This window comes from Tympanuchus pallidicinctus, unplaced genomic scaffold, assembly GCF_026119805.1.
Source record: "Tympanuchus pallidicinctus isolate F22 unplaced genomic scaffold, pur_lepc_1.0 scaffold18, whole genome shotgun sequence".
NCBI classification, from domain to species: Eukaryota; Metazoa; Chordata; class Aves; order Galliformes; family Phasianidae; genus Tympanuchus; species Tympanuchus pallidicinctus.
This window is the reverse complement of record NW_026294699.1, coordinates 8,647,153-8,661,521: the sequence shown is the minus strand read 5'-3', so window position 1 is coordinate 8,661,521 and position 14,369 is coordinate 8,647,153. Positions and strand designations below refer to the sequence as shown.

General features: G+C 52.6%; 1 protein-coding gene and 1 long non-coding RNA gene across 3 annotated transcripts; one reads left to right on the top strand and one right to left on the bottom strand.

The window, feature by feature from the left end:
- Positions 1–667: 667 nt before the first annotated feature.
- Positions 668–3,977, top strand: TEX47 (testis expressed 47). Of its 2 annotated transcripts, none has more exons than XM_052680468.1 (7): positions 668–809; positions 888–960; positions 1,593–1,696; positions 2,080–2,144; positions 2,552–2,780; positions 3,140–3,299; positions 3,704–3,977. In XM_052680468.1, the coding sequence occupies exons 1-7, from the start codon at positions 702–704 to the stop codon at positions 3,739–3,741; spliced, it is 777 nt and encodes a 258-aa protein (XP_052536428.1). In that variant the 5' UTR covers positions 668–701; the 3' UTR covers positions 3,742–3,977. The 2 variants fall into 2 exon arrangements, with proteins under 2 accessions (XP_052536428.1, XP_052536429.1); XM_052680469.1 differs by having other exon boundaries at positions 674–809; positions 2,579–2,780.
- Positions 3,978–9,928: 5,951 nt separating this feature from the next.
- On the bottom strand, positions 9,929–14,369 carry LOC128079360 (uncharacterized). The gene is made up of 4 exons (XR_008206083.1): positions 14,233–14,369; positions 11,686–12,001; positions 11,118–11,155; positions 9,929–10,817 (listed from the first exon to the last, which is right to left on the bottom strand). It is a non-coding gene; the product is annotated as an uncharacterized LOC128079360 (long non-coding RNA).

Here is a 14,369-nt window from a genome sequence, read left to right as displayed (position 1 = left end):
CACTCGGCACAGCTGCAGACCTGAGCTGGATGCACGAAGCTGAGCACGATGAGCTGAGGCGGGAGCGCGGTGTTGGTTATTCCAAGTATATAGTTATGCTTTTTGGGGTTAAAGCACTACCTGGCACTTAGGACATCTGGATTCTGTTCCTATTTAACGTGTAACCATACATAAGACACGCGGCTTCCCTGCGCTGTAGCCCCTGTAATCGCCAGGGTGCACAACTGACCTCGGGGCGCGGCTTACAGCCTGGATTCCCGTATCCACGCCCCGCGCTCCGCGGTTGCTGACCTTCCCACGGGACTGCGCTGATGGCAGCGTGCTGGCAGGCGGTGGGGCTGATATTGCCGGAGCAACTCAGGAGAGGCGCAGCGATGGCACGAGCGGCGCTGAGCCCAGTGGCACACACTCCTCCAGGGTGGGCTGGGAACGGGCGGTGCAGCGCGGTGAAAGCCTTCCGCCAGGAGAACGGATGTGCTTGGAGGTGCATCTCGTCCTCGAGAGGAGAAACGTAACCGGGATGTGCCGCCGACTCCTTCAGCTCGGTATCCAACCCATCCCCAGGGCCTCGTGTGGCTGCCGGAACTCGCAGCATCTGCCCGAGCCGGAGGCGTGGCCCTGGCGCGCGGCACAACGGCCGTTCCCCGGCTCCGCGAGCGCAGCGCGGCCCCCACCGGCGGCTCCCGGCGCAGGGCCCGGCCATGGAGGAGGAGACGGGAGCCGTGCGACGCGGCTGTCCGGAGCCGCTGGAGTTGGAGCGGAGGAACCTCCTGTCCGTGCGGCGGCGGCGGCTGCGCCGAACCTTGCAGGTGGGCGGGCGGCGGCCCGGGCGGCGGCGGCGGCGGCGGCTTTTGTGGTGAGCTGTGCGCGCTGTGCTCTGCCCGCAGTGCCGCGTCCCGCTGCAGCGGCTGTTGGTCGTGGCCCGACTCCGTGAGGAGGTGACGGAGGAGGAGGTGGCAGGTGGGTGGCTCTGCTTGTGAGGAGCATTAAGGGAGTTGGGTTTTGTTTGTTTTGTTTTGTTTGTTTTCCCAGAGCGTTTGTATGAGCTGGTGCCAATGTCGGGGAGAGGCAGGAATTCAGCTGCACGTGCACAAGTGTGGCTGTGCTCCATGCTTGGGGCCTGCAGGCAGTGCATCCACAGCAACAACGGTGCAGCTGCACGTCTGGAGTAAAGGAGTGGCACAGGGTGCCCAGAGAGGTGGCAGTGCCCCAACCCTGCACACAGCCGTGGTCAGGCTGGACGGGGCTCTGAGCACTGATGGAGCTGTGGGTGTCCCTGCACAGTGCAGGGAGTGGCACCACGCGGCATTCAGAGCTCCCTTCCAACTCGTGATTTTGTGATTCAATGAATGCCAACAGGAATTGGACTCCAGCTACGCCTAGTAGTGAGGTTTGGGTGCAGATTTAGGAGCTGACACAAATTGTAGTGCTGCATGCTTCAAGAAGCAACCTGCATGTTCCCGTTAAAGTGATGCTTTAATGCCTCTGAATAGAAAAAGCATAATTTGTAAATCTGAGCACTCAGGACAGAGAACTGACCTGCTGGAACTCACATTGTGGGCGTTGTAACAAACTACTTCTTTTGAAACAAGGTTATCACAGAGAATTGTTTGAAGACGCGTCGGAATACCACACAACAGAAGGAGTTTCGGGGCTGCTGCTTCTCAGTTCCAGACATGTTCTTCATGTAGTGGAAGTAAGTTAAAGGAATTCCCAGAGGGATCCAATGGCCTCAATTCAGCTTTGTACAAACGAGGCTGTTCAGATGCAGCTGACTGCAAACATGTGACCGCCTCTGACTCCCACTGGTTTAAAGTGAGAACTAAGAGCTGAGGGGTGTGGAGTCGGCAGCTTTCCTCTGGAATTTGCTGCCCCCTGTGCTGAAGCGAACTGCCCCAGAGCAGGGAGGGATGTGACAGCATGAAGTGCTGTCAGGCACGATGGGAACATGCTTTGTCCTCAGAGCGTGGGTCTCAAAGGCAAGGACTATTTACAGGATGGATACTGAAGAATTACTTTTTATTCAGATAGTATTTTATGATATGCAATTTCATAAAAACTCTACCCTTTCCTCTGCAGTCTTGCAGTAGCACAATACATTTTCTCATCCGAGCTCTTGCTTCTCTCCAAAATCAGGGTCCTAGGTGAGTGGTTTCCATTACCTTTGCTGAAAAAAAAATTGTAACAGAAGTGGTAGGCAGCTCCTTTCGGGTTAATCAGAACGTTAGGTACAATTACACTGACTTTCCATTCTCCTTCTGCGTGCCATGGGCCCAATAGCATCCCATACCTCCATTTGCTCACTAAATCCCGCCTGCGTTTCTGCTCGTTTCTTACCCTCCCATCCACCTGTCTGCTCAGACCCTTGCACAGCTGTTAGAGCACAACTGGAAAAAAGCTTCTGTTGGATGATCCGCTTCGCCCAAGGGCCAGGGTGGGAGGTGTGCAACACGTGCAGCACGTTGTGCTCGGGAAACACTGGGTGCAGGTCACGCATTGCTTGGGTTATGAAACATGAATGTGATGATACAAACTGCTTGCTGTTCTCAAGGGCAGAATTCACTCCCTTTCCACTCAGTGCTCTTCTCCAGGAAATCAAAGCCCTGGTGGTGGCACACAACATCCCGAGCAGGCTGTTCGCGAGGTGGGATGTGGCAGTGGTGACGCCTCCTGCGACACATCCAGAAGACTCAATGCAATCACAGTCTATAGAAGAGGTGGTCGCAGAGTGTCTTACGCTCCTGGTCAACGTGGCAGACTATGTGCTAAAATCTGCTGAGGTAAAGTTCAGTTTTTCCCCCCCAGCCCTGCACTCCCCCACACCATTCAGCAGCCGCAGAGTCCATCAGCACGCTCAGAGGATTCTGGAGGCAGCATGGAAGCATCACAGAAAGTCATTCTTTATTCTGCGCTGCTTCTCAGACCTGTGTCTGCCTGTTTTGTGTGGTTGTTTGAGTGAGATCATTTGAGATCATTCACACTGCCACAGGCTTGTGTCCCATGAGTGCCTCTCCTGGGCTTTGTCCCTGAGAGCTCCCAAAGGACACAGGAATGGGGAGCAGCTCCAGTCCTGCTGCTTAGGTAACCTGTAGCCCTGTGCCCTTGCTGCACCTGCATCAAAATGCTCTTTGTTCCACAGGGTGACAGCAAGGCCAGCAGTGACAGTCTGCACATTCTTGCCCCTGAGCTGCTCATCCCAGCAGAGACTATTGGCTACTTGTGCAAAGCTGAAGAATGTTCAAGCCCTGTAGATTTTCTGAGAATGTATTTGAGTCCTATTCAGCCTGCCCTGGATTCAGGTACGTTGCATGCAGTTTTGGGGACAAACATCAAATTTAATCACACAGCTAGAATCTTGACTTGTAGCTCTGAACTTAGAGTTTGGAAAACTTGTTCCAGTGGCAGAGCAAGGACCTAGAGCAGGGAGCATCCTTCCTGCCACAGGACACCCGAGCAGAAGGAACTGGGCAGCTGTGGGAGTTTCAGGCTGCAGCAGCAGAGAGAGCAACCAAAATATTGGAGCATGTCAGCAAGTGCAATGCATCCTCTATGGAATGCAGTTTGATTTTGCAGTGAGGCTTTAGGTCTAGTTTAGTAACCTGAATGAAACATATTATGGAACATGATGGAATTTATAGGTTAACTAAATTAGTCCAGTGAGTTATGTGACTATTGCTGTTACTTGCTCTCCTTTCATTCACAGAAGCTGTATGGCCCGTTCCCTTGCACTTATCTGCCTGATGCAGTGTGTTCCCAGTGCTTCTTCTTGCACTCTCCTGCTTCACACGAATTCAAACACAAAGATGCATGGTTTCCATTGCAGTCCATGAGGCAGGAGGAGCTGAGCAGCAGCAGCCCCGCAGCTGCAGAGCCCAGGGATAACTGCACTGCTGTGGGTGTGGAACTGCCATCTCATGGGCTGCAGAAGTGGCCACATTAGTGATGCACTTGAATAAACATACCTTAAGTTGACAAAAGATGATCTTTAAGTTTATTATGGAGATGCCTGGAAGCCCAGGGGGATGGTAGGGCTGAGCAGCACCAGGCCTGGACCCTGGCATGACTGTGCACTGAGAACTGCACCCAGCAGAGTCCCTGCGTGTCCTCAGGCTGGGCTGAGGGTGCTGCTGCTCCCTGGAACAGTGGGCAGCTGCTGCTGGGGTTCAACTGCCATCCTCAGCCCAGGGAGCAGCCAGAGCAAACATGAGAAATGAGGCATCCACCAGCAGGCAGAGCTCCTGCTGCCAGCTCCACATGCACACAGCAGCTGGGCACAGGAGCTGCATCTGGGGGTGCTGTGGCCCCACTATTCCCCACAGTCCACATTTCCAGCTCTGTCCCCGCAGTTCCAATCCTGATGCTGTTCACTCCAAGTAAGAGCTCTGGTTTCCCACAGCTCTGCTGGCGGCTGCATTTCTACCTCTGCCCACATCCCACGTTCAGCCCAATCCAGCATTTCAGCTCACGACCTGTGCCTCATGTCAAGATCTGTATTTCCAGGGCACCTTGGGAACGCCTTGCGTTTCGGTTTCAGATCTGCCCCATCTTACAGATGCTGCAGTCTGTGGAACAGGAGCTCTACCTTCCGACAGCTCCAGCTGCTGGATGTGCCATCTGCTTGCACGTTTACTTTGGCTCAGTTCTGGAAAGGTGCAACTCACATTGTGCATGTCACCCCCAGGAGTTGGATACTCGAGCAAACAGCACCCTGGCTTTACACTGCACTGTCTGAAAGTGAAGTTTTCACACCAATATTTCCTCCAAGAATCTTCGCAACTTGTCGTCTCTGTTTCAGATACAGCTCCGCTTCATCAGATCCAGGCAGGAAATGCTCCAGCAGATGGATGTGCCTTCATGGCTGCACTGTGGGCTTCAGGAGCAGCTCTGCACTGTCAGCTCATGCCACGATGTTACCACCTCAAGCTTTATTTCCAGCTCACATCCCATTATTTCAGCTCCTGTCCTATTTCCCCTGTGAAATTTTGTAAGAAACTCACACCAGCGATTTCAGCTCTTGTGGATTCTGCTCACATCTTTATTCTCAGCTCCTGCTCTCATTCAGCTCCAGCACTGCACAGCTCTGCCTCACTCACACAGCTTCACCCCTGTGCCTGGGTTCCAGCAGCAGCTCTGCGTTACCAGCTCATACACACTGATTTCAGCCCTTGCCCTGTGTCCCCTCACAGATCCTCATTTGCAACCCACGTCTCGCCCTATTTCCCCCAATGAAGAATTGTAATAAACGGACACCAGTGATTTCAGCTCTTGCCCCGTTTGCCACAAGATCTTTATTCTCAGCTCCTTGTCTGCTTCAGCTCCAGCTCTGCTCCATCAGCCCCAGCACACTGTGGGTGTGCTCCAGCATTGCACAGCCCTGCTCACACACCTGCATGCCCTGAGCTGTCAGTTCCTGCAGCAGCTCTGCACTGTCAGCTCATGCCCACGGATTTCAAACCTTGATCTCTGATTCCCCCCCTCAAATCTTGATTTCCATCTCACACCCCACAATAAGGACTCTCATTCGATTTCAGCGAGCTCAAGGCTCTGTAACAAACTCACACCAGTGATTTCAGCTCTTGCCCCGTTTCCCACAAGATCTTTATTCTCAGCTCCGTGTCCGCTTCAGCTCCAGCACTGCACTCCAGTGAGATGCCCTGGCTTTGTGCAGCTCAGCCTCTCCAACACACCCTCACACCATGCTGTGGGTTCCAGCAGCAGCTCTGCACTGTTACCACATGCTCTGTTTCCCGCCTCAATTTTTATTTTGAACGCATATTCTGTTCTTTCATTGCCTCCCTTTTTGTCCCCATGAGGCTTGATTTCCACCTTATGCCCCACGATTTCAGCTCTTGCAATATTTGCCCACAAAACCTTATAGGAAGCTCACACAAGGATTTCAGCTCTTGCCCTGTTTCCCATAACATCTTTATTCTCAGCTCCTTGTCAGCTTCAGCTCCAGCACTGCACAGCTCTGTCGCACACACAGCTTCACCCCGTGCTGTGGGTTCCAGCAGCAGCTCTGCACTGTCCGTGCTGCTCTGTGTTTCCCACCCCAATCGTTATTCTCAATGTGTGCCATCATTTCAGGGCTTCCCCTCTGTTCCTCCCATGCAGCTTGATTTCCAGCTCATGCCCCAGGATTTCACCTCGTACATGATTTCCCCAGAAACCTTATAGGAAGCTCACACCAGTGATTTCAGCTCTTGCCCTGTTTCCCACAACATCTTTATTCTCAGCTCCTTGTCAGCTTCAGCTCCAGCACTGCACTCCAGTGAGCTGCCCCAGCACTGCACAGCTCTGCCTCATATTCACACAGCTTTGCGCCCGTGCTGTGGGTTCCTGCAGCAGCTCTGCATTACCAGCTCATACGCACTGATTTCCGCCCTTGCCCTGTGTCCCCTCACAGATCCTTTTCCCCAGGGAAGTGTTGTAACAAACTCACACCAGTGATTTCAGCTCTTGCCCCGTTTACCCAACAACATCTTTATTCTCAGCTCCTTGTCCGTTTCAGCTCCAGCACTGCACACTGGAGTTGTGCTCCAGCATCGTACAGCTCCGCTCTGTCAGCTCACACCGACTGATTTCAGTTCTTGCCCTGTGATGCCCCCAAATCTTTATTTCCAGGGCACTCCCCATGATTGTAGCTCATGTCCTGTTTCCGCCCAAAATATTTATAATAAACTCACACCAGTGATTTCAGCTCTTGCCCCGTTTCCCACAAGATCTTTACTCTCAGCTCCGTGTCCGCTTCAGCTCCAGCACTGCACACTGTGGTTGTGCTCCAGCGTTGCGCAGCTCTGCTCACACACCTCCATGCCTGCGCTGTGGGTGCCAGCAGCAGCTCTGCACTGTCAGCTCGTGCCCCACGTTTCCCCCTCAAGCTTTATTTCCAGCTCACATCCCGTTATGTCAGCTCTTGTCCCATTACCCCTGGGAAGCTTGATAAGAAACTCACACCGGCGATTTCAGCTCCTGCACTTTCTGCTCACATCTTTATTCTCAGCTCCTTGTTTCAGCTCGCAGCACTGCACGCTGCACACAAGGTGTTGTGGCTGCACGCAGCTCTGCCTGCTGGACGCATCTCTGTCCCGTGCTGTGGGTTCCAGCAGCAGCTCTGCATTACCAGCTCATACGCAGTGATTTCCACTTTGCCCTGTGGCCCCCAAGGATCCCATAGCCCGACTCATGTCTTGCCCTATTTCCCCCAGACGTTAATCACAATCTCACACCAGTGATTTCAGCTCTTGCCCTGTTTCCCACAACATCTTTATTCTCAGCTCCTTGTCCGTTTCAGCTCCAGCACTGCACACTGGGGTTGTGCTCCAGCATCGTACAGCTCCGCTCTGTCAGCTCACACCGACTGATTTCAGTTCTTGCCCTGTGATGCCCCCAAATCTTTATTTCCAGGGCACTCCCCATGATTGTAGCTCATGTCCTGTTTCCGCCCAAAATATTTATAATAAACTCACACCAGTGATTTCAGCTCTTGTGGATTCTGCTCACATCTTTATTCTCAGCTCCTGCTCTCATTCAGCTCCAGCACTGCACAGCTCTGCCTCACTCACACAGCTTCACCCCTGTGCCCTGGGTTCCAGCAGCAGCTCTGCGTTACCAGCTCATACACACTGATTTCAGCCCTTGCCCTGTGTCCCCTCACAGATCCTCATTTGCAACCCACGTCTCGCCCTATTTCCCCCAATGAAGAATTGTAATAAACGGACACCAGTGATTTCAGCTCTTGCCCCGTTTGCCACAAGATCTTTATTCTCAGCTCCTTGTCTGCTTCAGCTCCAGCTCTGCTCCATCAGCCCCAGCACACTGTGGGTGTGCTCCAGCATTGCACAGCCCTGCTCACACACCTCCATGCCCTGAGCTGTCAGTTCCTGCAGCAGCTCTGCACTGTCAGCTCATACCCACGGATTTCAAACCTTGATCTCTGATTCCCCCCCTCAAATCTTGATTTCCATCTCACACCCCACAATAAGGACTCTCATTCGATTTCAGCGAGCTCAAGGCTCTGTAACAAACTCACACCAGTGATTTCAGCTCTTGCTCTGTTTCCCACAACATCTTTATTCTCAGCTCCTTGTCAGCTTCAGCTCCAGCACTGCACTCCAGTGAGATGCCCTGGCTTTGTGCAGCTCAGCCTCTCCAACACACCCTCACACCATGCTGTGGGTTCCAGCAGCAGCTCTGCACTGTTACCACATGCTCTGTTTCCCGCCTCAATTTTTATTTTGAACGCATATTCTGTTCTTTCATTGCCTCCCTTTTTGTCCCCATGAGGCTTGATTTCCACCTTATGCCCCACGATTTCAGCTCTTGCAATATTTGCCCACAAAACCTTATAGGAAGCTCACACAAGGATTTCAGCTCTTGCCCTGTTTCCCATAACATCTTTATTCTCAGCTCCTTGTCAGCTTCAGCTCCAGCACTGCACAGCTCTGTCGCACACACAGCTTCACCCCGTGCTGTGGGTTCCAGCAGCAGCTCTGCACTGTCCGTGCTGCTCTGTGTTTCCCACCCCAATCGTTATTCTCAATGTGTGCCATCATTTCAGGGCTTCCCCTCTGTTCCTCCCATGCAGCTTGATTTCCAGCTCATGCCCCAGGATTTCACCTCGTACATGATTTCCCCAGAAACCTTATAGGAAGCTCACACCAGTGATTTCAGCTCTTGCCCTGTTTCCCACAACATCTTTATTCTCAGCTCCTTGTCAGCTTCAGCTCCAGCACTGCACTCCAGTGAGCTGCCCCAGCACTGCACAGCTCTGCCTCATATTCACACAGCTTTGCGCCCGTGCTGTGGGTTCCTGCAGCAGCTCTGCATTACCAGCTCATACGCACTGATTTCCGCCCTTGCCCTGTGTCCCCTCACAGATCCTTTTCCCCAGGGAAGTGTTGTAACAAACTCACACCAGTGATTTCAGCTCTTGCCCCGTTTACCCAACAACATCTTTATTCTCAGCTCCTTGTCCGTTTCAGCTCCAGCACTGCACACTGGGGTTGTGCTCCAGCATCGTACAGCTCCGCTCTGTCAGCTCACACCGACTGATTTCAGTTCTTGCCCTGTGATGCCCCCAAATCTTTATTTCCAGGGCACTCCCCATGATTGTAGCTCATGTCCTGTTTCCGCCCAAAATATTTATAATAAACTCACACCAGTGATTTCAGCTCTTGCCCCGTTTCCCACAAGATCTTTACTCTCAGCTCCGTGTCCGCTTCAGCTCCAGCACTGCACACTGTGGTTGTGCTCCAGCGTTGCGCAGCTCTGCTCACACACCTCCATGCCTGCGCTGTGGGTGCCAGCAGCAGCTCTGCACTGTCAGCTCGTGCCCCACGTTTCCCCCTCAAGCTTTATTTCCAGCTCACATCCCGTTATGTCAGCTCTTGTCCCATTACCCCTGGGAAGCTTGATAAGAAACTCACACCGGCGATTTCAGCTCCTGCACTTTCTGCTCACATCTTTATTCTCAGCTCCTTGTTTCAGCTCGCAGCACTGCACGCTGCACACAAGGTGTTGTGGCTGCACGCAGCTCTGCCTGCTGGACGCATCTCTGTCCCGTGCTGTGGGTTCCAGCAGCAGCTCTGCATTACCAGCTCATACGCAGTGATTTCCACTTTGCCCTGTGGCCCCCAAGGATCCCATAGCCCGACTCATGTCTTGCCCTATTTCCCCCAGACGTTAATCACAATCTCACACCAGTGATTTCAGCTCTTGCCCCGTTTACCCCAAAAGATCTTTACTCTCAGCTCCTTGTCCGTTTCAGCTCCAGCACTGCACACTGGGGTTGTGCTCCAGCATCGTACAGCTCCGCTCTGTCAGCTCACACCGACTGATTTCAGTTCTTGCCCTGTGATGCCCCCAAATCTTTATTTCCAGGGCACTCCCCATGATTGTAGCTCATGTCCTGTTTCCGCCCAAAATATTTATAATAAACTCACACCAGTGATTTCAGCTCTTGTGGATTCTGCTCACATCTTTATTCTCAGCTCCTGCTCTCATTCAGCTCCAGCACTGCACAGCTCTGCCTCACTCACACAGCTTCACCCCTGTGCCTGGGTTCCAGCAGCAGCTCTGCGTTACCAGCTCATACACACTGATTTCAGCCCTTGCCCTGTGTCCCCTCACAGATCCTCATTTGCAACCCATGTCTCGCCCTATTTCCCCCAATGAAGAATTGTAATAAACGGACACCAGTGATTTCAGCTCTTGCCCCGTTGCCACAAGATCTTTATTCTCAGCTCCTTGTCTGCTTCAGCTCCAGCTCTGCTCCATCAGCCCCAGCACACTGTGGGTGTGCTCCAGCATTGCACAGCTCTGCTCACACACCTCCATGCCCTGAGCTGTCAGTTCCTGCAGCAGCTCTGCACTGTCAGCTCATACCCACGGATTTCAAACCTTGATCTCTGATTCCCCCCCTCAAATCTTGATTTCCATCTCACACCCCACAATAAGGACTCTCATTCGATTTCAGCGAGCTCCAGGCTCTGTAACAAACTCACACCAGTGATTTCAGCTCTTGCCCTGTTTCCCACAACATCTTTATTCTCAGCTCCTTGTCAGCTTCAGCTCCAGCACTGCACTCCAGTGAGATGCCCTGGCTTTGTGCAGCTCAGCCTCTCCAACACACCCTCACACCATGCTGTGGGTTCCAGCAGCAGCTCTGCACTGTTACCACATGCTCTGTTTCCCGCCTCAATTTTTGTTTTGAACGCATATTCTGTTCTTTCATTGCCTCCCTTTTTGTCCCCATGAGGCTTGATTTCCACCTTATGCCCCACGATTTCAGCTCTTGCAATATTTGCCCACAAAACCTTGTAAGAAGCTCACACCAGTGATTTCAGCTCTTGCCCTGTTTCCCATAACATCTTTATTCTCAGCTCCTTGTCAGCTTCAGCTCCAGCACTGCACAGCTCTGTCGCACACACAGCTTCACCCCGTGCTGTGGGTTCCAGCAGCAGCTCTGCACTGTCCGTGCTGCTCTGTGTTTCCCACCCCAATCGTTATTCTCAATGTGTGCCATCATTTCAGGGCTTCCCCTCTGTTCCTCCCATGCAGCTTGATTTCCAGCTCATGCCCCAGGATTTCACCTCGTACATGATTTCCCCAGAAACCTTATAGGAAGCTCACACCAGTGATTTCAGCTCTTGCCCTGTTTCCCAAAACATCTTTATTCTCAGCTCCTTGTCAGCTTCAGCTCCAGCACTGCACTCCAGTGAGCTGCCCCAGCACTGCACAGCTCTGCCTCATATTCACACAGCTTTGCGCCCGTGCTGTGGGTTCCTGCAGCAGCTCTGCATTACCAGCTCATACGCACTGATTTCCGCCCTTGCCCTGTGTCCCCTCACAGATCCTTTTCCCCAGGGAAGTGTTGTAACAAACTCACACCAGTGATTTCAGCTCTTGCCCCGTTTACCCCAAAAGATCTTTACTCTCAGCTCCGTGTCCGCTTCAGCTCCAGCACTGCACACTGTGGTTGTGCTCCAGCGTTGCGCAGCTCTGCTCACACACACCTCCATGCCTGCGCTGTGGGTGCCAGCAGCAGCTCTGCACTGTCAGCTCGTGCCCCACGTTTCCCCGTCAAGCTTTATTTCCAGCTCACATCCCGTTATTTCAGCTCTTGTCCCATTACCCCTGGGAAGCTTGATAAGAAACTCACACCGGCGATTTCAGCTCCTGCACTTTCTGCTCACATCTTTATTCTCAGCTCCTTGTTTCAGCTCGCAGCACTGCACGCTGCACACAAGGTGTTGTGGCTGCACGCAGCTCTGCCTGCTGGACACATCTCTGTCCCGTGCTGTGGGTTCCAGCAGCAGCTCTGCATTACCAGCTCATACGCAGTGATTTCCACTTTGCCCTGTGGCCCCCAAGGATCCCATAGCCCGACTCATGTCTTGCCCTATTTCCCCCAGACGTTAATCACAATCTCACACCAGTGATTTCAGCTCTTGCCCTGTTTCCCACAACATCTTTATTCTCAGCTCCTTGTCCGTTTCAGCTCCAGCACTGCACACTGGGGTTGTGCTCCAGCATCGTACAGCTCCGCTCTGTCAGCTCACACCGACTGATTTCAGTTCTTGCCCTGTGATGCCCCCAAATCTTTATTTCCAGGGCACTCCCCATGATTGTAGCTCATGTCCTGTTTCCGCCCAAAATATTTATAATAAACTCACACCAGTGATTTCAGCTCTTGTGGATTCTGCTCACATCTTTATTCTCAGCTCCTGCTCTCATTCAGCTCCAGCACTGCACAGCTCTGCCTCACTCACACAGCTTCACCCCTGTGCCTGGGTTCCAGCAGCAGCTCTGCGTTACCAGCTCATACACACTGATTTCAGCCCTTGCCCTGTGTCCCCTCACAGATCCTCATTTGCAACCCACGTCTCGCCCTATTTCCCCCAATGAAGAATTGTAATAAACGGACACCAGTGATTTCAGCTCTTGCCCCGTTTGCCACAAGATCTTTATTCTCAGCTCCTTGTCTGCTTCAGCTCCAGCTCTGCTCCATCAGCCCCAGCACACTGTGGGTGTGCTCCAGCATTGCACAGCCCTGCTCACACACCTCCATGCCCTGAGCTGTCAGTTCCTGCAGCAGCTCTGCACTGTCAGCTCATACCCACGGATTTCAAACCTTGATCTCTGATTCCCCCCCTCAAATCTTGATTTCCATCTCACACCCCACAATAAGGACTCTCATTCGATTTCAGCGAGCTCAAGGCTCTGTAACAAACTCACACCAGTGATTTCAGCTCTTGCTCTGTTTCCCACAACATCTTTATTCTCAGCTCCTTGTCAGCTTCAGCTCCAGCACTGCACTCCAGTGAGATGCCCAGGCTTTGTGCAGCTCAGCCTCTCCAACACACCCTCACACCATGCTGTGGGTTCCAGCAGCAGCTCTGCACTGTTACCACATGCTCTGTTTCCCGCCTCAATTTTTATTTTGAACGCATATTCTGTTCTTTCATTGCCTCCCTTTTTGTCCCCATGAGGCTTGATTTCCACCTTATGCCCCACGATTTCAGCTCTTGCAATATTTGCCCACAAAACCTTATAGGAAGCTCACACAAGGATTTCAGCTCTTGCCCTGTTTCCCATAACATCTTTATTCTCAGCTCCTTGTCAGCTTCAGCTCCAGCACTGCACAGCTCTGTCGCACACACAGCTTCACCCCGTGCTGTGGGTTCCAGCAGCAGCTCTGCACTGTCCGTGCTGCTCTGTGTTTCCCACCCCAATCGTTATTCTCAATGTGTGCCATCATTTCAGGGCTTCCCCTCTGTTCCTCCCATGCAGCTTGATTTCCAGCTCATGCCCCAGGATTTCACCTCACACAAAATTTCCCCGGAAATCTTAAAGGAAGCTCACACCAGTGATTTCAGCTCTTGCCCTGTTTCCCAAAACATCTTTATTCTCAGCTCCTTGTCAGCTTCAGCTCCAGCACTGCACTCCAGTGAGCTGCCCCAGCACTGCACAGCTCTGCCTCATATTCACACAGCTTTGCGCCCATGCTGTGGGTTCCTGCAGCAGCTCTGCATTACCAGCTCATACGCACTGATTTCCGCCCTTGCCCTGTGTCCCCTCACAGATCCTTTTCCCCAGGGAAGTGTTGTAACAAACTCACACCAGTGATTTCAGCTCTTGCCCCGTTTCCCACAAGATCTTTATTCTCAGCTCCGTGTCCGCTTCAGCTCCAGCACTGCACACTGGGGTTGTGCTCCAGCGTTGCGCAGCTCTGCTCACACACACCTCCATGCCTGCGCTGTGGGTGCCAGCAGCAGCTCTGCACTGTCAGCTCGTGCCCCACATTTCCCCCTCAAGCTTTATTTCCAGCTCACATCCCATTATTTCAGCTCTTGTCCCATTACCCCTGGGAAGCTTGATAAGAAACTCACACCGGCGATTTCAGCTCCTGCACTTTCTGCTCACATCTTTATTCTCAGCTCCTTGTTTCAGCTCGCAGCACTGCACGCTGCACACAAGGTGTTGTGGCTGCACGCAGCTCTGCCTGCTGGACGCATCTCTGTCCCGTGCTGTGGGTTCCAGCAGCAGCTCTGCATCACCAGCTCATACGCAGTGATTTCCACTTTGCCCTGTGGCCCCCAAGGATCCCATAGCCCGACTCATGTCTTGCCCTATTTCCCCCAGACGTTAATCACAATCTCACACCAGTGATTTCAGCTCTTGCCCTGTTTCCCACAACATCTTTATTCTCAGCTCCTTGTCCGTTTCAACTCCAGCACTGCACACTGGGGTTGTGCTCCAGCATCGTACAGCTCCGCTCTGTCAGCTCACACCGACTGATTTCAGTTCTTGCCCTGTGATGCCCCCAAATCTTTATTTCCAGGGCACTCCCCATGATTGTAGCTCAT

What these genes read in the sequence shown, in the direction of transcription:
- TEX47 (XM_052680468.1), top strand. Translation starts at nt 702, where the DNA reads ATGGAGGAGGAGACGGGAGCCGTGCGACGCGGCTGTCCGGAGCCGCTG. An exon ending in ATGTGCTAAAATCTGCTGAG is followed by an intron (nt 2,781 to 3,139) that starts GTAAAGTTCAGT and finishes TTTGTTCCACAG; the next exon opens with GGTGACAGCAAGGCCAGCAG. An exon ending in TCAGCCTGCCCTGGATTCAG is followed by an intron (nt 3,300 to 3,703) that starts GTACGTTGCATG and finishes TTTCATTCACAG; the next exon opens with AAGCTGTATGGCCCGTTCCC.